We start from the raw sequence: 26,385 nt of genomic DNA, 5'->3' as shown, positions 1-26,385 counted from the left end.
ATTTCATTTGTTTTGTCTTGTGTCCGGGGGTGGAGGGGGTGGGTAGGTCAACCACTAGCCCACCTTCTCCCTCCCCCCCCCCATCCCACCACCAACAGGCCCTGCGAGCAAAAATTGGGATGAAAGAACGAGGTAATATGAGAAGCTTCTCTTTTCACTTTGTTAAAAAGAAGCGGTAGACATGGGTGAAAGAATGATGTCGTTGCTAGGTGTACAAAAGCTAAATGCGAAATACTTTCCGCTTTCATGCTTTGCTGCGATCATATGTACTGAACAACGGGTTAAACAGGTAAATCTTGTAAAGTGGCCAGGTTATAAACACTTGACGTGATGTGTTGCACGCAGTTTTGAACATCGTCAGCCGGAGATTTCGGCCTAATTTTTCTTTATATTACAGCTTTAGGTATTTCAAAAACAACAATTATTTCCCAAGTGTTTTGAATGCTTTTTTCAGTTAATGCATCTTTTTTGTAAAGATTTCCAGAGAAACCTTCAAGATTCCAATCAAATACCGGATATTACAAAGAGGAAATTCTGATGTCGGAAAACTGGTAATACGTGACGTCGACTAATTGTAACCCTTACGGAATCCGGAAGTAGAAAATTGGACGCCGATTTGATTTTTCGAAAATTGGAGGCTATGACTATGAAAAACGTTCATGGTTTTTAAAAGCTTTTTTATGTTTAGTTCGCCGTAAGCTTAGATGCGCCACAATGATAAAAGTTCGTGACAGAGCGGCCGGCTGGTACCTCCAAACTGATCATGACGTCATTTTCCATGAAACCACGTGACATACGTAATAACTGAAAAGGGAACTAATAAGCACCTGGCGAAATATCAGTGTTCCTTTTCGATTTTTCTCGTATTCCGTGAGGATTTTTGCTGGAGTAGACGTTCCTGGCCAGGCACCTCATAATGTCGTCAAATCAGCCGTATCCACCGAGCAATAATCCGGCATATCCACCTCAACAACAGCTGAATCAGTTCCCACCACCGACGTACAACTATGGCTCTGCATACCCTCCACCTTCAAATCAATCGCCTTATCCTCCGCCTGTAGAAACCGTTCCTTCAACTAATCCTGCCTTCCCACCTCCGCCATCATATGATACTGCTGTAGGAGCAGGCAAGCCAGCAGCTTCAGCACCAAGTCCGTACTACTCGTATCAAACACAGCCCATACCTCCGGCCGGGGTGACAGCTCCCCCGAGCTATCCTCCAACAAGCTCAGATGTAGAATACCAGGGATCAGCGTTCCATGATCGAATCATTAGCTTCGACGACAAGACGATCAGGCTTGGTATGTTTCTATTAAAGCTAAATCGAATCAGATGTTTATAATGCATGCCTTTCCGATCTTACTTACGTTCATAGAGGTCAACAAATTCAGCTTCTTATAATTTGCACTAATGTTATTTTTTGTTGTGTTTTTTCCTCTCTATCTGCCACATTTGTTTCGGCTACAGGATTTATTAGACGGGTATGTATACTGTAATCAATAATCAACTTTATTAATGCTTCACTGTCTCTGTTAGCTAAGGGACATGACACCCAAGATATGATAAAAGTATTATAAATTAGCATATCTTCTTGAACAGGAGCTCACTTCAAATTTAGTCTTAATTTCAGACTTAAGCTAGAATTACTGTCCATGGCAGAAAGACATGAAGTGTGTTCAGCTCATCTTATGCACTGATCAATTATTCAAACCTTCAACATCCCTGGCCATTCAATCAACAACATAGAACTCATCAACTCCAACAGAGACAGCATTCACAAAACTAGAGAAGCCTTTTTAATTTGCAAGGGCAAGACTCTTCAACCTATGGGATGAACACACGCGATGAAACTTAACTTCTGAACACGTTTCTGCTTTCTATGTTTATCATCCAATCATATCTCAACTTTTCATTGGTATCATCTTTAAATATTGTAACCGTTTATTTCCAATTTTTACTTAGCTTTTTGCAGGCCCTGAAGGTTTAAGTTTTGTCTAACCAAAATATTGGGCAATAAAATTATTTAATTAGCTGTCCGATCAGCCTTGCATTTGATTTTATCCTATGTGAGTGACTGTTTTCTGTGCCCAGGTAGTAGGGCATTTTACACCAAATACCTTTCAGAGGATGGGGGATTTGAACTTAAATTTTGCAATATTTGCACAGGCACTTTCTGAACAGGATTTTATCAGTTCCAAAGCCTCCAAGCATTAATTATGTACACTAACCAAAATTACTGGTGGTAAATGGGCAAATGAGGAAATGATTGCCCCACTTATGCCAACTCTCCCGGATTACCCGGGAGTCTCCCGGATACGGAACGAATCTCCCGATCTCCCGTACGGGTGACTAAACCTCCCGAATAAAAGGACTTGGCGTCTTATTTGTATAATAGGCTAGTATTTCAACTCAAATGTTCCATAAATTTAAGAAATATTGTGTCATGGCTACATTTGCATACCTGTTTTACCCAATCTGTCACAAACTTTGACGGAAACCAAAGAAAATACGCTTTTGTCATCATTGCAATACGTATAAACGACTTTCTGATTCAATAAACGTTCAACCAATTAAAAAGTAAGACAAAAAAGCTCTTGTGTTGTGCAAAATTTGTGCAGATTGGGGGGGGGGGGGTAAGTGCATCAATTTTGTTTAGGGGGAGGATAGGGTAATAAGGGGGGTGCTCAGAAGAAAAAAATTTCCAGATTTCAGATCTTCAGAGGTTGGCATCTCTGTTGCCCTGTGGATACCAAGGAAACTGAAACTGTCCTTTATTAGCTCCCATGTACAAGGACCCTAGAAAGGGCACATACCTAGTCTGAACAGGGCCTTAGTAATAGTAGCAAGACCCTTCTCAGAGAGAGAGACCACTTTCTAGAGATGTAAAGATCCTTGCATTATTTTGTCCTTAAGAGTTTTTTCCTTCATCTCCTCTTAATGTAGATACCTCTCAGAGCCGATTCTGAGCATATCCATTTTAAGGAAGTATCCAAAAACTATTTTTAAAAAAACCTGTAAGTTCTGATCAATACTTTTTCTGGCATCTTTTTCGTAGTGTCTACTCCAGGGAAATTCCTCCTGAACTGTGTTTGTCTCTTTGGATTCTCTTTGCCACATTTCAGGGAATCCATCCAAATTCTCAAAAGAACCCCTCCTCTCTGGTGTGTGGAAATGAGCAACATTCTACAATCAGCTTTGTTCTTGGTTATAAAAATATATATTAAACCAGCCATTTTGTAGATCTAGAATCCAGGATGTGTTTATTAACTTGTGTTTTGATCTGAACAGGTGTTTGCTGTCCTTATGCTCCAGCTGTTAACAACTGTGGGAGCTATTTGTCTCTTCATATTCCAGTAAGAACTCTTAACTTTAAGAAAAAGATTTTGGTTATTAACCAATCTTAAACTTCCAAGTCCTGGTTGTTCAAAGGGCAGATAACTCTTATTTGGCAGATAAAATTTATCCACTTACATCATTTCAGCTGTTTGAAGCTTGGATTGTAACTGTTTTATTCAGTTACTGTCCAGCAGATAAAGTTATCTGCATTGATAAGATAGGTCATATAACTTTTTATCCACTGGATAAAACTGTTGAAAAAACAGACATGCTGTTCCAGCAATAATAATAATAATAATAATAATAATAATCAATCAACCAATTAGTTAGGTAATTGAAACAAAACACCTGCAAAAATCTACAAATAATATTAATGCAAGAACTGCTGCATAAGGAAAATCTCTAAAAAGCTGAAGGAGAGCTTTTTACTAGTTGGCTGTTTCAGACTAGTTACATGCCAACAAGGATCTTAAAGTCACATAGTTTTCTATTAATGTTGAGTTTAAAACGAATTTTTCAGTCAAAGTTAAAACTAGTTTGAAAATATTTTATCTTAACATTGAACTGAACTTCTGACAACAAATCCACCAACACATATGACATTGTTAGATTAATTTTTCTGTCACTTGGAAAATGAAAATCCGAATTCTCCCAACTGAAGTTGAACCTTTGATCTTCTGATAATTTACTAGTAAGATCAGATGCTCTACCAGGAGACTGGTGGGAGCTACATGTTTAGGCTAATAATAATAATAATAATAATAATAATAATAATAGTTTATTGATATCCCTCTCACAGCCTATAGGCTGAATTACAAGGATGGTCAGTGACAATAATACAAGACAATATGATATAAAGACAGTCAAATAAAAACTATTAAACTAGTTTCACGTTTCATTTATTTTATTTTGTTTTAGGCAATTTCAGTAAGTTTAATAACTTTTCTTTTCACAGTGAGGGAGTAAGAGATTTTGTCCAGCGTAGTTGGGGAATATACATTTCAGCATAGTAAGTACCAGTAACATTGCAACCCCCTCGATCCCCTCCCAATCAGTTTACTAGCCAAGGGTAGAGTAAATATAGCTCACTTCACTTTTTTAAAACTATATATCTAATAAGAAATGAGAAAACATGCATGGAAATCAACCAAACTAGTTTTATGGTTGTTACAATGTATTTTGTTTATTTTGGAATGGGTCATTGAAAGCAGTTAATTAAAAATCCATTTGTCAATTTACTTTGATTTGTAGCAATTCCTATTTCGGTTTGGTTGAGACTTACTGTACCTTACCACAGGAGGCATCAACATTTTTCCCCTCTGCCCACCCCCCTTGTCTTTGGAATATTCCAAAATGATTATCCCCCATGCCCTCGGAATTCCATTATATTGTTAACCCCCCCCCCCCCCTCCCTTCAGAATTTCCACCTTTGGAATTCCATGTTTGATCTTTTGATCTTGTAACATCGCCAACAAAATAATGAAAGTTACGCTTTTCCCTCTCCAAAAGATTTTGTCATAAAGGACTCAACCGTCTCATCTTTGAGTTGGTTGTTTTTTTGTGATGTCCATGTTCAGTAATGACTTTAAGTGGTTTCAGTATTGCAGCGGTAATGTATCAAAAGAGATTGGCTATTGTCTAATCAACTATATGATTTGCCTTTTTGTTTTAGTGCGGTTTTCTTTGTGCTGTATTTCGTGCTGGTGTGTTGCGATGGAGTGAGGTAAGACTGAACCATTCATCAAATTAACAAACTGTATTCAGCAGAAATACATATGCAAGAAAGCAGTGTGTGCTAATTCCAATGCATTGCTTTTAAACAGAGATGCTTTGAGCATTAAGTCTTCCTTTTGAAAATGAGTGTCCATTTTATTCACATTTAAAGAAAAACTAATTAACTTCCACACAAAAACATTTTAACCAAGAGTTGCTGCTCTGCACAAAAAGAGGCTGAATTCAGAAATGGGCTTTTTTTTTACTTTGAGTTGTAAAGCAATGATATAAGTAAGCTAAAAAAAAAGTTAGAATGCTTAGTTCCAAGTTAAAGTGCAGTCTACCTAATTCTCCTCTTCAGTGCCTACTTAGTTGACTTTACAACTGTTACATGCAACATGGTTAACTACAACTATGAGAATTTTGAATTCAGAGGACCACGTAATGCACAGTTAAACTGTTCTGAAGACATTTGAATAAATAACGGCTCTTGGTGTGCTTTGGTTCATGACTTGGCCAGGCCCATCACATGTCGTAGGTTTGATGAATTATAAGATTATGTATTGTGGCTAATAAATTTGTTTTCAGTTAATTATTTAATTCCATTGTTCAAGATCACAGTTAGAAATTTCAGACAACAGAAAAAAATTAACTGGATAGGGATTAAAATTTAATATCATGTGTAATCAATTAATATAATATTTTCTTCAGGAGGAATTACCCAGCCAATGTGATAATGCTTGCTATATTCGTAAGTACATTGTATCAATATTCGTAAGTACATTGTATCACCTGTAATAATCTATGCATTCCTTCCCAATTAATTTTCCTCAGATCAGATATGAACTATTAAAATTTCCCAGTAAAACTGGTTCTAGAGAAGTATACTTCACTGGCATGGCAAGCTTCCAAATTCTTAAACCTGAAATTTGTCACCCACTGCTCCATTTGCCGAGTCGTTAGTTTACCCCAACGTTATTACATAGTTACATGTAGCAGCAAATTAAGTTTCAATATTTTAGTGAGTATACTGTACATGCTGATGCTGACATGTAAAATTCATTTCATATTTTAGACTCTTTCTTTGTCGTACCTTGTGGGAGTGATTTCTAGGTATGTATTATTAAGAAGTAATTCAGGGAGTACTTATAACTGCAGGCTTATAGAATTTACTTGTTATTAAAATTTATTTGTTTGCATGTTTGTGAAGAGGGGCATGTTAATCAAAAGGCTGTCCTTTTTTGAGGGGTGGGGCATGCTTCCAATAATGCAACATGGAAAAAACAGTCGTCATGTAATTTAGTGACAGAGCAAATTTATAGCATGTCTGTTACGATGAATCGATGAATTGAATTAAAGCTGTGCTCAGTAACTAATGAGGGCTATGCATGGCCAGGTAGAAACCATAAGAAAAGGTAGTAGAGCTACAAATGAAAGAAATCCAATCAATCACTCTCACTGTAATTCATGCTTATCCAACAGCTTCCATGATACAAATATTGTCCTGATCATGATGGCCATCACAACAGTAAGTATTCCTCACTTTAGACAATACAACACAGTTTATTAAAAATAGACAGTTACAAGGTGTTTATATAGTTACCTGCAAATAGCTGAAGCTAGTCGAGGCGGGTAGGTATGTTTATACTAAACTAAATACAAATACATTTGGTGTTTACAACTGAATTGACTAAAATAAAAGTTAAATAAGTAGTAAACAAACAAGTGACGCCAAAAAAAAAGGGATTCGCTAGCTGATAGAAATTAAAGGATTGTTACATATTCACAAGCTTTTCATTATTTCAAGAATTGAAGGTTTGTTCCTTAATAATCGTTGGTGGTTTTGCACATGGCAATTATTTTTTCCCATTCTGAAGAATCTTCATTTCCCATCCTCTTTGTCTTGCCCCAACCCCTTCTCCCTTCCCACACACTGTATCTCCACAGCTCACTGAACCAGCCAGTTATTAGAGTGCATTTAACAAATCGACGGCAGTTTTATACAATATTTCAAAAAATGTTCAAAACTCAGTGGTTTCACTGCCAAATTTTGAACATTTTATGGCGTCATTTTATGGTCTATAAGAGTATAGACCCTAAAAAACTGCCGTCGATTTGTTTTTTTTACAATAACATGGAAAATGTACGAGCGGAATTGGCTATTTTTTTCGTTGAGAAAGCGTGCATGTTACATCTGACGTCACTTTTATTGTCTGTACTCTTATAGACAATAGCTACGAGCCAATCAGCGCATGGGAATTTGGACAGTTATTGTAAAATGTTAAATGAATAATTTGTAGAATGATCTCCTTTTGAGTGTAATAGTTTGACTGGATTCAAAATGAGATTGTGTTTACATTTTTCATATTATTTTTCTGATCCCATTTTAGCTTGTGTGTGCATCTGTGATGATCTTTGCCTGCCAGACCAAGGTAATAAGTGAAAGTTTTGCAACCTCTCGTCTAATATCATTGTTTTATGCTATAGCCAATGTTTTCATTTTTGTCTATTTTTTTTTAATCCACAGTATGATTTCACTACATGGGGCGGTGTGTTGTTCTGTGCAGCTTTGGCAATCTTCTTTCTCAGCATCTTCACTCCACTCTGGCTGGCTCTTTCGACCACGGTATGTTGCTGTGCACAATCTTCAAATTTTGCTTTCAACCCCAAATCAACACCCAAAACTTCTCGATGTAAGTGCCATACATACAATACATCAAATGGTCTGCTTTGATCCTCTGATCACACCCCACATTCCAGTTCAAAATATTTTTCTTCTAATTCCAAAATAAGCTGCAGGAAAACAATTTGGCATTTGAGATAAACCATGTATAAAATAAATAATGTTAAAATCTATGAATGGTAAATAAATTTTTATACAATCTGTTTTATCTCATAACAGGCTGGAAAGATTATCATTGGAGGTTTGTTGGCATTGGTGTTTGTTGCGGTGAGTAAATGGACTTTTTCAGATTGTCATAGTTCAGTTGCATTATATACATATTCATAATCTGTCATAATCATAATCATTATGATCATAGTAATAAATAATTATCAATTGAATAATAATAATTAGTAAGGAAGCTTAAAACTCTTTTAAAAGTTCCTGTTACGGGCACACTTGGTGTTTAACCCAAAATTTCATTTGCATTAATTGCCAAACAAACTTTATGATACATGTAGCTGGCTGCTGTCTACCAATGGTAGCTCTGTGTCCACTTGTGAAATTCTTGTGCACAGCATTTGTGGAGTAGAATAATGGTGTACACTCACAGATGATCTTCAAAGTTGCATTCAAAATTAAGTGCATTATTACACTGTGTGTTATAAGCAAAAAGTTAAATACAGTAGCTGAGTTGAACACTAGCTATGAAGTAACTTGCATTCATGTGTCATTTTTCAGTTCCTTGCCTATGACGTCCAGCTGGTGATGGGTGGAAGAAGGTACGAGTTGAGTCCTGAAGAATACATCTTTGCATCTCTGATTCTTTACATGGACATCATCCGCATCTTCCTTCTTCTTTTGGCGATATTTGGCCGAGGCAACAACTGAGCAGCATACAGTACACAGCATACTTAATTCTCCTAACTGGTTTTGTTATATCTCTTGTAGCATTAGTTGAGAGAATTTAATAACAAATCAAGGCATTTGTTGTTACTTAATGAGTATTTCAAATTTCTTGTGGTGTTGTAATATCAAGTTGTTATCCTAACTTATGAATATGCACGTAAAATTCTGATTCTGGAGAACTTTAGAAAACATCGTTTACTGCTTCATAAGTTACAATGTAAATGTTCAAGAAAGTACAAGTTCAAAACTTGTATTTCTTTAGCTTCCTGCTAAAAAATGAAGTGTTTTAAGGCTAGTGCCCTGTGTGGAACCAGCTTGTGGAATGGCTCAAAATAATGGAATGTACATGTACATGTAATATTAAGCATTCCACTGTTGGAAAAGTGTACATGTCATCAAAATATCCAAGAACTCAAGTCACCCCCTTATTATTCAGGAATAACTTTCATGATTATGACTGTGCAGGTTGTATTATTGAATCACTTCAAATGTTATCCTGAATTTCAATGCAGTGAAATTTCAAAAGAGAAAACAAATTCTCTTTTACATCAAAGGTATCTGTTTCAATGAAATTGTTCTGTTGATGGAACATGTCAGCCATTTATAATAATATTATATTATTAATTTGTCAGACATCACAAAAACCTTTTCACTGGACAATACCCAGGTTGTTCAGAGAAGGGGTAACGTTAACCTAAGAGGTATTATAAATCAATGGCAATGGTTGCTAAAAAAAACTCAATTTGTCCAACATTTTCACTTTGGCTACAGTGGAGCTGTTACACTGTCTAACTTCAGGTTTAATGTTGCCTTGATCACACAAGTTATACAATAATACTTTTAGCAAACATCTAATCTCATAGTTATAGAAATTGTTAATTTAGAAACTATATTGAAATCTACTGAATGTCTTGTAAGTAACAAGTAAATGCTGCAGTGATAAAAAAGTGAATTAAAAAATCTGCTGTTCTTCAGTAAAGCATCATGCATTGTACTCGTTTGTTGATTAATTGGTCGAAATTGAGAGATTGCTCATTCCCTTCATACCATTCCTTTACTGCTGTAAAAATGAAAACAGCAAAAATCTCAAATCACTCAAGACCCATACCATCACATTTATCCATTGCACATTTGCCACACAGTGACATTCAAATCCCAGCAGTATGCAGGATGTTTGTCCCATGAGCCTAGTTTAATGGCCTTAGCTCCCACGAGTCTCCTGTAGCTGAGCGGTAGAGTATCCAAACTAGTAATCGGAAGGTCTTAGGTTCGACTCCTGATAAGAGCACTCGGATTTCTTTTTTTCCGAGTACTTATGCCTGTGTCACTCACAGAAAAAATACATCATTCTCACTCAGGACCCATATTTTAAAGTTCTATAAATTTGTAACTGAGCAGCATTTCATAAGCAGAAAATAATGTGATCAACATTTCTCAGTGCAGTTATGCACCTTCATCACATAAGATGGCCTTCTTCTGTTCAAAGATAGTTTAACCAATGTCTCCAAGCAGTATTTTCCAAAAGTATACATCCTTCGTTCCAATGGAAAAATCCCTCTCTGCATAAACGTCAAAATTCTTAGGAGGCCATAAAACAATGCCATTACTATCTGGCCAAGGACACCGAACCTTCTGAGATGAACCTTGTTGGCAAGGTCCTTGTCGACTGCAAAGTGCCATGAAAGTTTGCTTGTGGTATCATAACTTAGATGAAATGGAGGTTTACTTGCAAAGGCTTGCAGAAGTGATTCCGTTAATGTTACAGAGTCTTTATCTGGATTGCACTGTCTTCTTCTTATTAAATTGGCAAGTATCCATTCCTCTTCAAAGTTGTTACAAAGTAGATCACTTGACATTCCTGGATTGTCATTGAAATACAAGAAAGCTCAGAAGATAATTAACAGTCACATAATTTCCACTGACTACAGTGGCAAGACTGTTGCCAGTCAGGGTAACAATAGGAACTTTAGCGGGGGCGGGGGGGGGTAGAAAAGATATGAACCCTTTCATTCAAGGTCACTAACCACTGTAAGTTTAACATAACTTTTTTTTTGCAAACAAGAACTTAAAAAATGATAGGCAAAGCTTGTGACTATTGTATTGTATAGATGGTGAGTTCCGGTCATCTCTTAAGAAGCATGCATTAAACTGGAGGATGTGGCAGACTAAAGATTGATTATAATGATTGTTATTACTGATAATAATTATTAAGCGCCAAATGCTTCAGGCAAAATATTTACTAAATTGCAATGCCAAAGAACTTAATGACAACTGTTTGCTTAGTAGAGGTGGGCTTTGTCTTCTCCCAATTACCATCAAATAATATCCGATACATCCCAAAATAATGCCTCTTTAAAATGAACCTGGTTTACTGAAAATAACATGCAACCTGGCAGATATTATACAAAGGAGTCTACACCATCTTCAGTAACCCACTGTATCCACAGGATCCTTAAAGGGGCAGTATCATGGGAGATCGATGGGAGATATCATGATATTCGGCCAAAATTCACTAATTAAGTTAAACTTTGAACACTGTGTTAATTAATTTCTCAATCGCTAATTTAAAGAAATATTGATAGTGATTCTAAGACGAAAGGTTGAACCAAAATATAGTACAACCGGCGACTTTTAGTGCGTTACAACAGCGAAATTTGAAAATGTCCGCCAGACGTTTTCAAATTTGAACCCCTCTCTATCCCGGTCATCTGCCGGTGAAAATATCCGTGGATAGTTTCTTTGCATTCTGATAGTCTTTTAATGGAATTTTGTCATTATATCTTGGCTGCTATCAACCGAATAGCATCTTTCCGATTTTCAATGTGTTACTAAAAATAGCGTGATATTGTCCCTTTAATGACAACAGTCCTACGCAAACTTGCTTATGATCCTAGTAAATGCAAAAATATCCTTTTTCACTCACTCACCAAGATAATAACCAACATATTTCCACAAATGCTGGTAACCATCCCTTTCCTCTTTTGTTGGGATCACTCCCAAAACTCCTAAACCATAAATCACAGTGCATGAAAATGTTGACAGTGTTCCAGCAAGGTCCTCTTGGTTGATTGGGTGTCCATACTACAAAAAGGAAGTGAATAAAAAATACACATTTACTGACACTAAATTCAATGATTCAACAAAAGGGAGGGTCGTAAGGTCCAGTGGGGTACGGTACAGTAGGCCATTTCAGAGTTGCTTTGAACCTCTTTACAAAAGCAAAGGTAAGTGTAAAGCTTTTATAAAATTCATGTGAAAAAAAGGAAGGCAAACCACAACTGAATTGTAATTTAACTGCTGGGGGCTGGGGTAGGGGAATAAGCCATGAAAAGACTTTTTATACTTTTGCATACCAGGGGAGGGAGGGCTGGGTGATAGTCATGCAAATACTTAAGACTTTTTTGGGGTTTAACATTGGTGAGTGGAGACATTTTGGATGAGAACTTTTGGTGGGTGGAAAGGTATCGGCAGTCAGCCCTCCAAGCCACTGGACTTTCTGTTGGTCCAGTGGTCTAAGACTTTTTTGAGTTTTACAACTTGACTTCTTTCGTACCTCCCTGTCACTAATAAATAAGAGTACACCCTCCCCTCACTTGGGTTCACATGTCCTCTCTCCACTAGAGTGTATAGACATTGCTGATTTACAGGGTAAGAATACATGGTTTACAGGTATTAGCCTGGTTAATGGTTTGACTTCATTTCGCTGCTCTTACTTTTTCAACTTCCCAAACAGTACTGCGATGCCAGAGATGATGACGTACGGCAGCATGGAGAAGACGCACCCTCATGCATTCTGTCTTGATGTCAGTTGCTGAACCAAGAACAACCTCCTTCACAAAATGCAGGGTTTCAAACAGCCTGCGACGAACATCTCCATAAGCAGTTAAGCGACCCATGGCTAATAAAACCTGTTCATTTTTAAAGTGTACAAAATATAGCAACAAAATAAACTTGAAATTTGAAACTATGGTAATATAACCAGCCATATCAATCTCAACCATAAATAGGGAAGAGGAGGGAACTTAGGGGATGAGATTTTGAGAAAAATGGGGATGGAACAAGGAAACAAGGTGTATGGGAACAGGGTAAACAGGAGGAACAGCTCTCTACTAAACCTGCTGTCAAACAGTTGGCCAACAGATAGCCTAAAATAAAGTGTCACCTGACAGTCAGTAACTGCTGGTGGTTTTTTCGGTAAGTTGTTGTTGGATGTGCTAACTGCTTGAGCGTTGTATGGCTGAAAATGCCACTTCTGACACCATGTTTAATAGCTCATGTCAAGCAACTCAAGCACATGGTGGACAAAAACTCTTTATTCCTGTCCCAGATGTGGGTCACGTGAAAGCATTGCATATTTACATAACAGCGGGCTTTTGTTATGTTGCTGTTAAAATTATTTCGAGGAAAGAATGAGGTAATAATTTGGAGGCATTAAAAGTTAAAAGATCCAAGAACCACCAAGGATGGTGAGGGGAGGGGAGGGGAGGGTTTGGGGAGGGGAAGTAGGAAATTCAGACAACCTACCATCCCCTTCAAACCCCTGCCTGACAAGTTAGTCAACTTCCTTGTAGGGCCAATGATCATGATTGATGATCAATATTATTGATAGATTGGAGTACTGGAGAAGGGCATTGAAAAAATTGTGAGAAAATCACGAAAAGACCCTGGCAAAAAATTTTATAATAGAGCTTAAACACATTAATGATAATTAAGTCTTACAAAAAATTAACTTAATTCAGTTAAACATTGGACAGCTGATTAGATTTGCAATATCTAAAATCATGCACTGTTATAGCACCTTATTTCCAAATGCAGCGGTAAATGAAGCAACAAGACTACAATACATAAGAACAAGACCAGCAAAGGCACTGTTTCGAACAAAAAATCGTCTTCCTAATTCGCACTTTTCCCACTTTACATTCCAAGGAGGTTCACTTTCATAGAACTCCAAAAATCTGGCGCAAATGGGGTCGTTAAAAGTTACAGCCAGTTCTGTGACTGTGCTGTAAAGCTCCAGACTTTTTAGAACAGGTTCGCCGCGATATCTCACCGCTGCTAGGACGGCATCGTCCGCCAGAGGATCGCATTCGAACCTTTTTTTATCCAACAGTTGCAGTGATATGTCAGCCATTTTATTTTACGAGAGGACCTGGCACTGCTGACAAAAACATTTCCCATGATACGTAGCGCGCGCAAGTAATTAAACTTCGATCGTTCAGTGCTGTAAAAAAAGTACTACACTCCAGCTCCGTTATACATTTTACAGCAGTGTGTGGTTATTTTTAAACACCAAGATGTTTGCTAAGTTTATGAACAAGAAGGATTTCCATCCTGGCTCTAAAGCCAACATCAAAAGGGTAAGAGTTACTAGCTGGTATGCATGGGTAATTTGTGGATGAAACAGAAATACTTGTGATCACTCAATAATATTGAAAGCTACCATCTGGTACTATCTGGTACTGTTGGATTATTAATATTTCCCAGAGGGCATCTTAGAGCTCTGGCACTCTTTGCAAGTACACAATTGCAAGACTTAGTACAAAACCATGCACACACACAAAAAAATGACCGCTGAATCGAATACTTTTGTGAGATTGGGGATGCACAATCTGCGCGCCTGCGAGGCAGACGTGTGAGGCACTCAGGTTAGCCTAAAAAACACTCCGGTTAGCCTAAAGAGCACTCCGGTTAGCCTAAATAGCACTCGGGTTAGCTTAAATAGCTTCCCAGTTAGCTTAACGGTTAGCAGTTTATGTTGGGGTTTTTCATGCCTCGCATGCCTTGCATGTTTTGTTCATGCCTTGCACGTCTGCCTCACATGCCTCACTGGCTCGCATATTGTATACACACGTCAGATTTGCTATCCACTTAATATATTGTTTGTGTTTACATGATACCAGTGCGACTTTCAAATCGGTACAAGTTCATCCTGGTTCTCTCTTGTAGCTTTGTATTCGTTTACATGAAACGGTCCAAATGTCTTGTTGGTACAAGTCTACAAGTAATACAAGACATTGGTGTGAGTTTGTGCTGGTACATGTTGCAGAGTAACTGCACAATACACCACCACTCTAAGCTCTTCCCAAAAATATTGTGGCTACACGGCTATGGAGAATTACAGGCCATCCCTGCCTCCTAATTTAATGGAGTATATTTTGAACCCCTCCCATCCATTTTGTGGACTAGATAACTTGTATTGGCTATGTCTTTGTGTTACAAGTCAGAGGGGAGGGGTGGTCTTTCTCACTGCATAGCTGCATGGCCACTATTTTGGGGGGAAAAACTTCAGTGTGATGGCATATTATGCAGTTGAGCTGATTGTTTCATTTTCCTTTTTGGTTTTTCTACAGAACAAAACTCACAGCACCATTTAAAATGGTTTACATAAATGCTATATAGAAATTTTTCACAATGGAAGTTGCACCAGTATAGTGTAAACACCCACTTGGAGTTCAACAACTGCCTCCAGGAATTTACTCATGCCGACAAATGTACTTGAACCAGTTTTCTGAAAGGTTGAAAGGTGGCAGCAGGAAGTCCAATATTCCCAATTTCTGTAGCCTTAACCTTCAGTGTACCACCCAACCTTGGTATTTTCTCACCTCTTCGTGCTTTTTCTATTGCAAACTATATCATGATATTCTTTCCTATTTTTCTCTCTTCTCACCTCCCCCAGAGTTCCTCCCACCTCCCGTCCCTGCCAATCTCCCTCTTTACTCCCCTATGCAATTTACGGTGGTCATATTAATAAGTGTAAAGCAACGGACATCCAGAACAGAGTTGATTCTTGTGTTGTCAATGCGTTTAATCATATCACAACAGGTGTGGATGGCAGAGCAAAAGTTACTTGCTGAGCAACAAAAAGAAAAAGAACTTGAACTTCAGTATAACAAGGAGCAAGCAAGGTTTAAAAATAGGTACTGGTTGACAATATTAAAACTCTTTCCATGAATTGTGTTGTTGTTGTTGTTGTTGTTGTTGCAACTTACATGAGTATTTTTGTCATAATTCCTCCACAGGCAAGCAATTAGTAATGATGAAAGAATCAAGTCTGGTTTAGATTTCTTGTATGATGCGCCTCCTGGTTATAACAAAGGCAAGTTATTTGTTAAAAATGTGTATGAGTTTGTGATAAATCTCCACTTCTTGATAACTGTACATGCATTAAATTGGTTGGTCTTTCCTTCAATCTATATAATTTGTTTCAAATAACTCAAATGAATGCCTCATCCCCATCCCTATCTTGCCCATTGGGAAGGATATGTTTATTTAGTGTCCCACCATTGTCCCACCCACCTATTTTTCAGGGTTTTTTTTTTCTCCATAAATTAACTTCCCTTTGCTGTATTTAGTTTGTAATAACAGCTCCAGGGCACTTATTCACATAAGTACAATATCTCAATAATATGTAACACTAGAATCATTGATGATCTTTCTTTTCCTTTCATGTCCGATTCAAATCCTGTTATCATTGGATATGATAGACAAAAAGGTATGCATAAAATTATAACAATAACATTGTAACTGATCATTTATGATGGGACATTTCTTAGAGAGTTTTTCTCTCTTTTAGCCAGCTGAGGAAGAGGAGGGTGAAGTGAAGTTTGAATGGCAAAGAGGAGCTCCGAGAGAAGCGTATGTACTTTGTTGACATGTACAAATATACACATGTAAATATTAGAACCACCCTGTATACCGTAGGAAAGTACTGCTCATTAGCTAAAACATTTCACTTTAGGATTTCATTCACAGACTCAAAAGCTAGAACCACCTTGTACAACACAATAAACAGCACCACAAGAAAGTACTGCTCAGTGGCTTTCATTTGAATGGTCACACTTTAGGATTTCATATAAAGATATAAGCATATAAATCACTTTGTACTATGCAATAAACAGCACCTCAGGTAAGTATGGCTCAGATGCTTACATTTGAATGATCACACTTGTACACACATTGTAATGTGTAGTGTGAATATTTCAAGAAATTAATATATAACAATAATTGCATTACAGGTATGCTAAAAGCTTAGGAATTGAAGCTCGGGATCAACCATTTGGAATTGCTGTAAGCTAAAGAGCATTGTGTTTTTAAATTTTCATGTTTTCAGTTGCATGCCTACAGATGTTGAATGAATTGAACATTTGAGAAAATGTATTAAGATTCTGCTGATTCTTTGCTGATTCTGCCTTTAGGTGCGTAATGTCAAGTGCATTAGATGTGGAAAATGGGGACACATTAACACTGACAGGGAGGTAAGTCAGTTTTTAGACCTTAAAAATATTGATCAGCATCTTCTTTTTCCTTACAATGCAACTATTCAACCAAACATAGAGGTTTAGAGAATAAAGGAAATGATGAAAAAAGGTAAGATGTCTCCCAGAATTTATGCACAGTAGCAAAAACAGGCACCATCCTTAAATTACTTGTAACTGTCAGGTTTTTACCCATGCACATGATCATTTTGTGTCTTGATTGTAATAATATTACTGTGTTGCTATGTTGATGGATGATCAATCTAAAATTACTTTGTTGGTATTCTGCTTGTTCTTGACTAGTGTCCATTGTTCAACAAGAATAAAAATGCCAATGTTGATCCAGCTCTCATTACAGGTAAGTGGTCTCTTTTGAGTTATGTTCTTATATTCTTCTTATGTTTGCTGTCTGGGCAAAACAACTTATACAGCTAAATTCAGCAACCCAGACCCCGTATAATAGCGGCATTAGCTGATGGGAGTTTTTTTGTATTAATTTTAGACATTGCTGATCCAATGAGACTTCTGAAAGACATGCAGACGGAAGGACTGACCTTAAAACAGAACGTGTTAGGACGAGTGTTCGATCCAAATGATCCAAACCAGGTGAAGGTCATGAAATCTGTTTAAACTTCTTGGTCTGTCTTAGTGTAGGCATACATCAGTCTAAGAAGACTATGGAGTCGCGCTCCAAATGTTCAATCTGATACAGTGTCGGGTGTGGCTGGACAAGCCAATATGGGAGTGACAGTCCTTCCCGCACTGAGTGCAGGGGAAATCTGATGCTGGTCTGTCTGTCCATCTGGTTTCAGGCATTTCTCCTCAAGTTTCATAAGAATATCATTGTGTTGTGTTTCCTCTCAATAACATTAGTAAGTATTATTTTAGACTTTAAATGTGCCAGTTTCATCCAATGTTGGACCAATGCAAGAGATGTTCAAAGTAGTAAACTGTTATGAACTATACCATGTACAGAGCCAGCAAATTGCATGCAATATTGATATCTTGATTTGGCTGATGTGAATCTTGCCCCTCATTCCCCCCTCTCATTTTTTTCATTCACTGATTATATTCAGCACCTTGTTCTCAGTCATGAATATTACTTTTCCAGTCTACAGAAAGACTTTTCTTTACCCGAGTGTTTGTCTTTAGTTGTGAATTCCAATTTTTTTCATTTGGTCCTGCAGCAAATTGTGGCATCAGACAACGAAGATGAAGATGATGCAGAAGCAGCTTTCCTTGCTTCTCTAACAGACAAACAGAAGAAGAAATTACTCAGGTACAGCTTGTTGATCAGGACTAATAATACCCTCCTCCCCCCCCCCCCCCCCCCTTTAAGCAGGAAACACCTGTTAGAAGAATTATATTTTTTCTCACCAAAAACTTGTGGTTATTCCATATAATATTTCAGCTTGATGGCAACAATCCGTTCTCCTGTGAACATTCCTACCCACACATGCACAGTCTCGCCATTATACGCACTGATTTCTCATCAGTGGTGAAGATCCCTGCTGTCAACACCAAGGATACCACAAACGTTGCCATTGAATGTGCTGCTATTAATTTGTAAATAAAAACTAAATGCTAAATTCTGACCATTTCATTGAAAGCTACCAAGCAGAACTTGTACCTGTGGTACTATTTATTGTATGGATGAAATCGTAAGCTATAACTATTGAAGTGAAAGCTATCGAGTAACACTATTCTCGTTTGACTTCATTTTTGTTTTCGCGTTTGTTTCATAGAAAACTAGACAGACTGGAGCGAGAAGAAACGGACACACAGAGCGGCCACAAGAAACACAAAAAGAAGAAGAAGAGAAAAAGAAGTTCTTCCTCAGATTTCGACGAAAAAGACTCAAGAAAACATACTAAGACAAAACATCAGAAACAAAGTGATTCGTCGGATTCTGAAGACAGGAAAAGCAAGAAGAAGTCTAAGAAAAAAGAGGGGAGTACAAGATCGAGAGAGTTGGAAGACAAGAGTTACAAAGGACAATATGAAGATTTAAGAAGATCGGAGACTGATAGACTGACTGGAGAAACGCGTGGACAGTCTAGCGATACCAGTAGGACAGGCAGACATCACAGCGAGACACACAGACACTCGAGTGAGAAACACATGTACAGAAACCTCCATGAAACTAAAATACAATCGAGAGATGATGAGAAACTCGGAGGCACAGAGAAAAGCAGGCACCGCAACGAGACGAGTGTTAAAGCGATGGACAGACGTCATAGCGAGACGCACAAGAGTTCTAAAGATACTAAGACAGACAGACACTGCAGAGATGAGGACAGACATATCAGTGAAACACACAGACAGTCGAGAAATATTGAGAGAGAGGATACCAGATCCAGTGGAAAACGACAACGTTAAGAACATGTATACTAAGACAGGCATTCATTGAAAGAAGAGTAGACAGTAAAGAAACTAGAATGATACGTCATCACCAGTCACATTTGACGAATTGTGCCAAAAAAAGGCCTCCATTATGTGCTACGCTCTATTACAGTTTTTCGAAAGAAAAGAATAGGTGTTTGTTTGTTTGTAAAACAACGAATGAAGAGAATTGTTTTTGTCTATAAAATGTATTTGCCGAAGTGGTGTGTTTTGTTTTGCGTTGCGCACGCCGACGTTACACTTTAATTTCAACAAACAGCGTGAAGAGTAATGCAACGGATCATTCGCCTTCGCGTACTCTTCCAATGATTCTTCAGTGTTTCCTAATCATCAGTAAACAGTGACCTCGTGTCAAGCCAATCTGCTAAGAACGAATATGCAGCTCCGTATTGAACGAGGATAAAAGTTTTCAAGCCAAAACAGATACGTGAAAATCGAGAGTGGTCGAACTTGAGCGACAAGATCTGCAATTTTCTGAACTTTGTTACAAGACGTGAAACGAATCACAGAATTTTTCTGAAGATGACACAGGCCGTTAGTAGGCAAATTAGAGAGGGAATTGAGATTCAATGCAAGGCCCTAATTTGAACTTCGACATTTTGTCACGGGACAGAAATTTGTACTCCAAAACTTGAGAAAGCTCGTACGCCCACAAAAAAAAAATTCAAATTTGGATCCTGGTTGGGCAACTGTTTGGGATTTTTATTACAGAGCGACGAGCCTTACCGTGGCCACCCAACGAACTTTTTTACAAGTTAGCCAATCAGGATATCTTCCCCCTTGTTCATAAAATACAAAACGACATGTTTTCAATAATTCGTTGTTGCGTCACTTGCCTGTTGGACTTTGCAAGGAGGCGTGACCATTAATCAAATCCGCGTATCCTGATTGGCTAACTTGTAAAAAAAATTTGTTGGGTGACCACGGTTAGGCGCGTTGCACTGTAAGGACACGATCAGGAAAAATCTTTCGTAGAAAAAAATAACGGAGCCTGAGTGTCGGGTTCAATATTATATTTTGGAGGGACAAAGGGTAATGCCCGCTATGAACGTGTCCATTAGTGCTCAGTTTAATGGCCGCACGCATGCGTGGTACTTGAATCAGTTTTAGCCATATCCCACAATTGTTATACTTCGTCGTCGGCTTGTAGAATGAGTTGCCCCCAATGCTCAAATCATTCTGGGCACGCCCCCAATAAACCAGTGATTTAACGACCTAATAAAGAGGGGAACCCTTTTTGATTCACCTTCTGAGACGATTTCCCAGAATACCATGCCACAAGCAGGTACCAGTGTGAACATCTTTCAAAAAATACAATTTCCACAACAAGTGACCACATGAATATTTTATGAAATGAGCTTCGTATTTTTCTGGCGATTGAACGTTTCCGCTTTTGAAAGCTGTTATATATTTCCCAACAACGTTTACTGCGGATATTCTTTCTTTACTTTTCGTTGGAATTTAAACATAGCCGGGATTTAACGCAAAGTGCTCGCGACGGATGTGGTGATTTTACGTCGAAAGATTCAATCAATCTTGATGCCAAACGCAAACGACATAACTGTATGGTGTATGCAACAGTAATTGGTGGATCCCGCTACAAATTCTTCAATTATGAGAAACCGCAGACTGTTTATAAAAGTGTTTATTCTGACATCCCTTTTCTGGGTTGCAGTAGATATACTTTACGTTTTAACTGCCATGAACATCCAGCTCAACCTTTTCGACACGGAGACATTTATACCGTCAGAAGTAGACACACATGGTCACGAAAAAAGGTCACACGAACATGGAGGAAAACAACTAAAGGACTCCAAAATTCAGCCTTATTTCAGGGACGTGATCAAAGGACTTGGAGAAAATGGCGAACCAGCAGCTTTGCCTCTTCCATTCAAGGAAGAGGCGGAACACGTGTTTGATAATCATTCGTTCAACGTTATACTTAGTGATCACATCTCGCTTGACAGAACTCTCAAGGATGTCAGGGGACCCAAGTAAGTACTATTAGCTTACTCTCAGGGCTACCCTAAGTCTACTTTGATTACAAAGTCCTAAACTTCACTTTGTAGAATAGCTTTCATAAAAACAAAAAAACGCACGCAGACAGCAAAACAGATAGACAGACACCTTCATCTGTAAGTACTGCCTAAAAGAGTTTGTTTTTCGTTTGTAGAGGAAGAAAACTGTGCGGAAGAAAATACGAATGGAAAGGGTGAATACTCAGAATGAAACAACTGAGGAATAGAGAAACCATGAGACTAAGCAATCCTGTATTGACGTCACAACCCTACTATCCCCAGTCTCCCGTCTTGCACGCTATTGTGCCCAACCGGAAGTGAAATTTGACGCTTTTTACGCCTCAAACACGAGGAAGAAAAATTGATCAGAATTTTTTTTTCGATTTTCATACGAGAACAACATTAACATTTGATCAAGCAAATGGAAAAAATTCTTTCATATACACTTTAAACTAACTAAGAGGAATTCTTCTTTTAGGTGTCGTGAGAAGCACAAGAAGTACCCAATCAAGCTACCGACTACAAGTGTTGTTATCTGTTTCCATAATGAGGCATTATCCGTGTTACTTAGAACAGTACACAGTGTTCTGAATCGCTCGCCTCCTCACCTCCTGGCAGATATTATTTTGGTGGACGATTTTAGCGAATATGGTAAGCATAGTGCGGTTTTCATTTCACTTTCAAAGCTGTTGAACTTTACATTAAGCTTTATCACTTTTCTGAGCTTCGTAGCCGACTCGCTCGAGCAGCGAGTTGCTATTAACCAATCAGGATGCTCAACCAACAGGCTCGAAAGCAAACAAAATTGTGTCCCGGCTTACGAGCGTTTTTCTGCGATGGCCACGGTGCATATTTTCCCGCGCTTAGTATCGGGTGCTTTGATTGGCCCGTTGCCTGCTCTGCTATTATAGAAGCAAACTAACGTTTTCGTTTCACGACAACCCGTTGTAAAGAACTAACATAACAGTGAAGTTAAGCATCACGACCTTTGATAACATTTCTGTCGATTTTTATCACATTCAACAGAAAATCTAAAGAAACCATTAGAAGAACAAGTCCAACAGTTCGAAAAAGTGAAGGTTATCAGGATGCCGCGGAGGGAAGGCCTGGTGCGAGCGCGATTGCGTGGAGCCGAGGTGTCCCGGGGAGAGGTTTTAACTTTCCTGGACTCCCACTGTGAAGCTACGGAAGGCTGGCTGGAACCACTATTAGCACGGATTGCGCAGAATCGCGTAAACGTTGTTTGTCCTGTCATCGAAGTGATTAATGCAGATGACTTTGGATATCAAACATCGGATGTGATTTACGAGCGGGGAGGTTTTTCATGGGATTTGTTTTTCACCTGGAAAGCTATTCCAGAGGAAGAGAAAAAACGGAGGGAAGATGAGACAGACTTTATAAGGCAAGTTACAAACTTTAGGGTTGGCTTGGAACTTTTCAAGTGAACGCTAAAAGCAACTCGCATTTCCTTTGGTTTTGCTTTGCTATGCTCTCTGATTGGTTATCAAAACTCGCGCTAAATTCTCAACCAATGAGAAGTCAAACCAAAACCAATCACGTTTTCCTGCTCTAGGCGCCGGTTACATGCATGATTATACTTTGAATTCCGATTGGTTCATTGTGTTGTTTACTATGACTGGTCAGAGTAGTAACATTTGGTTTATCTTTGGTCTAAACTATCAGCCGTCTCTTCGCGCTTACAACCTGTGGTCGCTGGGAATACGGACCTTTCTCTTGCCTGCGCTCCCTTGGGATTGATGCGGAGAGACGGTTGTGTGATTCCCAGATTCTCGTGAGCCCGCAAGCATTCTGCGAAAGACGAAGACTCATCCAAAAGAACATGATTACTGTCATTTCCTAGAATTCCTTTTCAAAATTTTCCTAAATAATGCGCTCCCATTTTAAATCGAAGAAGTTGTTTTATTTTCAGGAGTCCTACCATGGCGGGAGGTCTGTTTTCCATGCACAAACAGTATTTTTACGATCTGGGATCGTATGACGATCAAATGGACATATGGGGAGGAGAAAACCTGGAACTATCTTTCAGGGTAAGCATCAAGATATTTCCAATAAAAAGGAAATGATTAAGAAATCTTCTTTGCTATTTAACGTCGTATATCTAATTTGGCCCTTAGGTTTGGATGTGTGGGGGCCAATTAGAGATAGTTCCTTGCTCACGTGTTGGTCACGTGTTCCGTAAATACACATCTCCTTATAAGTTTCCCAAGGGAACTGGAATGACACTGGCAAAGAACTTCAACCGCCTGGCTGAGGTGTGGATGGATGAGTATAAGGAGATTTACTACAGGTATGAATAACAAATTCATAATAACACTATACTTCCCAAATGATTCTCTGTCTTCACCTTTCCCTAACCGCCCCCCCCATCCCACCCCGCCCGGTCAGGCCTCTCCACTCAGTGAGATAGATAGAAGGGACTGAGCTTTTAAGGGAAGGAAGGGATGCAACAGACTTAAAAAGTAATGCAAGTTATATTACTCTGATTCGCTCTGACAAAAGGCTGACGATTGAAACTTAAGCTCTCAAATCTCTTCAGTTCCAAGTTATCTCAGCAACTCAGTTGATAAGACCAAATATTATAATTCAAATGTGTCTTTTAAGGCTCTGCAAGAAGTCAACATACGTCTTTGGTACTGATGAGGCGATTGGTTTCTTATAAAAGATACATTAACTGAACTGGTTGAGGTTAACTATAAGCCCAGTGTACGCGTGTTTTATAATGAGTTCCCTTTTCTACAGGAGGAAAACGGATGAAGAAAAGAATGTTGATATCGGTGACATTAGTGAGCGACTCAAGCTACGGAGGCGACTGGGCTGCAAGGACTTCAAATGGTATTTACAAAATGTGTTCCCTGATCTTGCATCAGTGGATCCCAATCCCCCTGCGCAGGGCGAGGTAAATAAGCAATCTGTTCATTAACTGTTACATCTAAGGGCGTGCCAACCTCGTTTCCAGGATCTCTCCTCTTTCTGTCAGTCGCTTCAGGGTGGAGAGACCCTGGGAACGAGTTTGAACGCGTGTTTAATTGAAAAATTTATCTTGATTTCAGATCCGAAACCCAGAATCTTCTCTGTGCATCGACACGCTTGGGGAGAAAGGAGCTAAAATTGACCGAGTAGGACTGTACACGTGTCATGGCATGGGAGGAAATCAGGTCAGCGGTCACCGCACATTGCACATGTTGTACGCAGTCAAAGATAAGGCACACTCATTACACGTCATAACATCCTTCTATTTTCTTAAGCACTGTATAGGACGTTAGTATTTCAGGAGTAGTCTACACGCAATGAAATTTAAGTAATTTAGTAGCGTTCGTTTTCCTTTTGTTTGAGAAAAGAACCGTGATATACATTTGCTATGATGTGTCAAAGGAGTTTACTATGTGATTTCATGTTTTATTTTCAGTTCTTCACCTTGACAAAGAACAATGAAATACAATTCAACGACGACAAGTGTCTGGATGCGCCGCGGGGTCAGCCGGGAAGCTTTGTTGAAATGATCACGTGTCATGGACTGAGAGGAAACCAGGAATGGAAACACGATAAGAAAAAGGTGAACTTGAATTAAAGGAAACCTCTTTTCGTGAACAATGACAAAAATAAATCATTATTAAGCCTTTAGGGCTGAAAAGTGAAGATTAGAAGGCTTGGAAAAGATTGAAACTGACCAGTCCTAAGCCGAGTACCACATTATACTGAAAAAAGAAAGCTTTCATGAAATGAGCTCTGTCTTTGGTTGAACAGGATATTTTTTTTAAAACTTTAAATGAAACGAAATCAACTTTTCATGGCTTGTTTCCTTATAACAAACTTTTAAACTGTTCAGTTGGGAACACTCGCCTAAAGGCTCGTGATTTCACAACAGTTTCTTGTCTTCTCAGACTAGCTACTACAGACTGCCTATGTTTCTATTACTAGAGTAATCCGAAAGATGTTTCCTATTTTTGAAAACGAAATTTAAATTTCTTTGTTTACATGAATGGCCGTATATTGTTTGTTGAGTTCAACTTAGAATTCTGTGATCATCATTCAGGTGTCAAAAGAAAAAGGTCTTTTGCAGATAACAGAAGAACTTAAAACGCAGATATAACCCTCCATAACAAGGCTTTTATTTTCCAGGGCAGTATAGTACACGTATGGACGGAAACATGTTTGGATATATCTAAGGACAGAGAGAATTTGGTTGTCAATCCATGCAAAAAGCGAAAAAGCTCCCAGCAATGGAGATTTTCACGCTACCAACAAAACAAGATCGAAGTCGCTTAACCACCACCACAACAGCAGCAACAGCAAAGCACAGTGGGGCGGAGAACGAAAGAGGCAGGAAAGATTCTTTGCGGCTGTACTAAGAGTCAGTGGAGAAGAGAAATTAAACAATGTCATGAACGTAAGCAGGAGCACATGGTCCAGAGAGTGCATTTTCTCTCGCTGACAAAGGAAGAGTCTGGGAACTATTCTTGTACGCGTCGTGATGCCTACAGCTCACAAGCGTTCGTCATCTGGATAGCTAATTTACTTTTGAACTTTGCAAGAAAAATTATTTTAAAATGCGCCAAGAAATGAGCTTAGCTTTAAATAAAATTATTGCTGTTTTGTAACGAAATGAAACGATTTTCTTGTTCGCTTTCTCCTTCTCTCTCCTGTGAAGCACAGACATGTCCCGTGCTGTTAACATTTCGATAATATGACGTTAAAGCCTTCGAAATAATGGATCCTCTGCGTGCAAACGAATTTTTCAGTCAATTTTTGAGGGTGTGAATTTTTCACACGTGCGAGCAAGGGTTGAGAAAGTGGCGCGAGTCTTTTTTTTAACCAATCACAATGAATTGAGCGTCGAAATGCTTGGAAAATAATTACTTTCGGCGGTGATTGAAAAAACGAGTCGCCCCAGCTGGTTTACTTAAAAAACAAAGGTAAAATCTCTGAGATATTAGACGACAATGTATTTAATAGTAAGAATTCTTCAATATCACTTTGTGACACAAAAGAAATGTTTAATAGAAGCAATCGCCAGCTGTAGTCAAAATTAACAAAAAATTCTCAGTTGTCCCTCCAAAATATCAGCTAG

At 38.5% G+C, this 26,385-nt stretch overlaps 5 protein-coding genes across 5 annotated transcripts in view; 4 read left to right on the top strand and 1 right to left on the bottom strand.

The window, feature by feature from the left end:
- The window catches only part of LOC146461584 (adenosine receptor A3-like), a 144,988-nt gene extending 133,893 nt beyond the window's left edge, over nt 1–11,095 (top strand). Inside the window, exon 3 of the transcript XR_014857307.1 lies at nt 11,068–11,095. The gene's annotated coding sequence lies outside the window, so the exon portion shown is untranslated. The remainder of the gene's footprint in view (nt 1–11,067) is intronic.
- LOC146461585 (protein lifeguard 2-like) lies at nt 767–9,606 on the top strand. Its single transcript, XM_085086453.1, has 12 exons — nt 767–1,301; nt 1,468–1,481; nt 3,289–3,353; nt 4,292–4,345; nt 5,009–5,059; nt 5,761–5,800; nt 6,125–6,162; nt 6,532–6,577; nt 7,440–7,481; nt 7,577–7,675; nt 7,952–7,999; nt 8,453–9,606. The coding sequence occupies exons 1-12, from the start codon at nt 917–919 to the stop codon at nt 8,600–8,602; spliced, it is 1,032 nt and encodes a 343-aa protein (XP_084942579.1). The 5' UTR covers nt 767–916; the 3' UTR covers nt 8,603–9,606.
- Nucleotides 8,651–13,760, bottom strand: LOC146461583 (uncharacterized). Its single transcript, XM_085086450.1, has 4 exons — nt 13,419–13,760; nt 12,334–12,528; nt 11,548–11,701; nt 8,651–10,478 (listed from the first exon to the last, which is right to left on the bottom strand). Exons 1-4 carry the CDS (start codon nt 13,749–13,751, stop codon nt 10,045–10,047), a joined length of 1,116 nt encoding a protein of 371 aa, XP_084942576.1. The 5' UTR covers nt 13,752–13,760; the 3' UTR covers nt 8,651–10,044.
- Nucleotides 13,761–13,832: 72 nt separating this feature from the next.
- Nucleotides 13,833–19,435, top strand: LOC146461582 (uncharacterized). The gene is made up of 10 exons (XM_085086478.1): nt 13,833–13,977; nt 15,443–15,537; nt 15,640–15,727; nt 16,194–16,255; nt 16,636–16,687; nt 16,816–16,875; nt 17,179–17,233; nt 17,378–17,481; nt 18,063–18,154; nt 18,621–19,435. Exons 1-10 carry the CDS (start codon nt 13,915–13,917, stop codon nt 19,252–19,254), a joined length of 1,305 nt encoding a protein of 434 aa, XP_084942604.1. The 5' UTR covers nt 13,833–13,914; the 3' UTR covers nt 19,255–19,435.
- Nucleotides 19,436–20,633: 1,198 nt separating this feature from the next.
- Nucleotides 20,634–25,908, top strand: LOC146461581 (polypeptide N-acetylgalactosaminyltransferase 1-like). The gene is made up of 9 exons (XM_085086432.1): nt 20,634–21,272; nt 21,775–21,947; nt 22,323–22,698; nt 23,227–23,344; nt 23,432–23,604; nt 24,057–24,213; nt 24,368–24,472; nt 24,724–24,870; nt 25,437–25,908. Exons 1-9 carry the CDS (start codon nt 20,893–20,895, stop codon nt 25,581–25,583), a joined length of 1,776 nt encoding a protein of 591 aa, XP_084942558.1. The 5' UTR covers nt 20,634–20,892; the 3' UTR covers nt 25,584–25,908.
- Nucleotides 25,909–26,385: the final 477 nt, after the last annotated feature.

The sequence above is a fragment of the Pavona decussata genome, unplaced genomic scaffold, assembly GCF_977016875.1.
Source record: "Pavona decussata unplaced genomic scaffold, jaPavDecu1.1 SCAFFOLD_195, whole genome shotgun sequence".
NCBI classification, from domain to species: Eukaryota; Metazoa; Cnidaria; class Anthozoa; order Scleractinia; family Agariciidae; genus Pavona; species Pavona decussata.
The sequence above is the reverse complement of the archived record's forward strand: the minus strand, read 5'-3'. Positions and strand labels throughout refer to the sequence as shown.

Coding starts and splice junctions, on each gene's coding strand:
- LOC146461585 (XM_085086453.1), top strand. CDS start 917: ATGTCGTCAAATCAGCCGTATCCACCGAGCAATAATCCGGCATATCCA. Junction 3,354..4,291: donor ATTTGTCTCTTCATATTCCA/GTAAGAACTCTT, acceptor TTCTTTTCACAG/TGAGGGAGTAAGAGATTTTG. Junction 8,000..8,452: donor TGGCATTGGTGTTTGTTGCG/GTGAGTAAATGG, acceptor GTCATTTTTCAG/TTCCTTGCCTATGACGTCCA.
- LOC146461583 (XM_085086450.1), bottom strand. CDS start 13,751: ATGGCTGACATATCACTGCAACTGTTGGATAAAAAAAGGTTCGAATGC. Junction 12,529..13,418: donor CCGCTGCATTTGGAAATAAG/GTGCTATAACAG, acceptor AAAAATGAACAG/GTTTTATTAGCCATGGGTCG. Junction 10,479..11,547: donor ATATGTTGGTTATTATCTTG/GTGAGTGAGTGA, acceptor ATGACAATCCAG/GAATGTCAAGTGATCTACTT.
- LOC146461582 (XM_085086478.1), top strand. CDS start 13,915: ATGTTTGCTAAGTTTATGAACAAGAAGGATTTCCATCCTGGCTCTAAA. Junction 16,256..16,635: donor AGAGGAGCTCCGAGAGAAGC/GTATGTACTTTG, acceptor ATTGCATTACAG/GTATGCTAAAAGCTTAGGAA. Junction 17,482..18,062: donor ATCCAAATGATCCAAACCAG/GTGAAGGTCATG, acceptor TTGGTCCTGCAG/CAAATTGTGGCATCAGACAA.
- LOC146461581 (XM_085086432.1), top strand. CDS start 20,893: ATGAGAAACCGCAGACTGTTTATAAAAGTGTTTATTCTGACATCCCTT. Junction 22,699..23,226: donor GATGAGACAGACTTTATAAG/GCAAGTTACAAA, acceptor TTTTATTTTCAG/GAGTCCTACCATGGCGGGAG. Junction 23,605..24,056: donor TATAAGGAGATTTACTACAG/GTATGAATAACA, acceptor CCTTTTCTACAG/GAGGAAAACGGATGAAGAAA.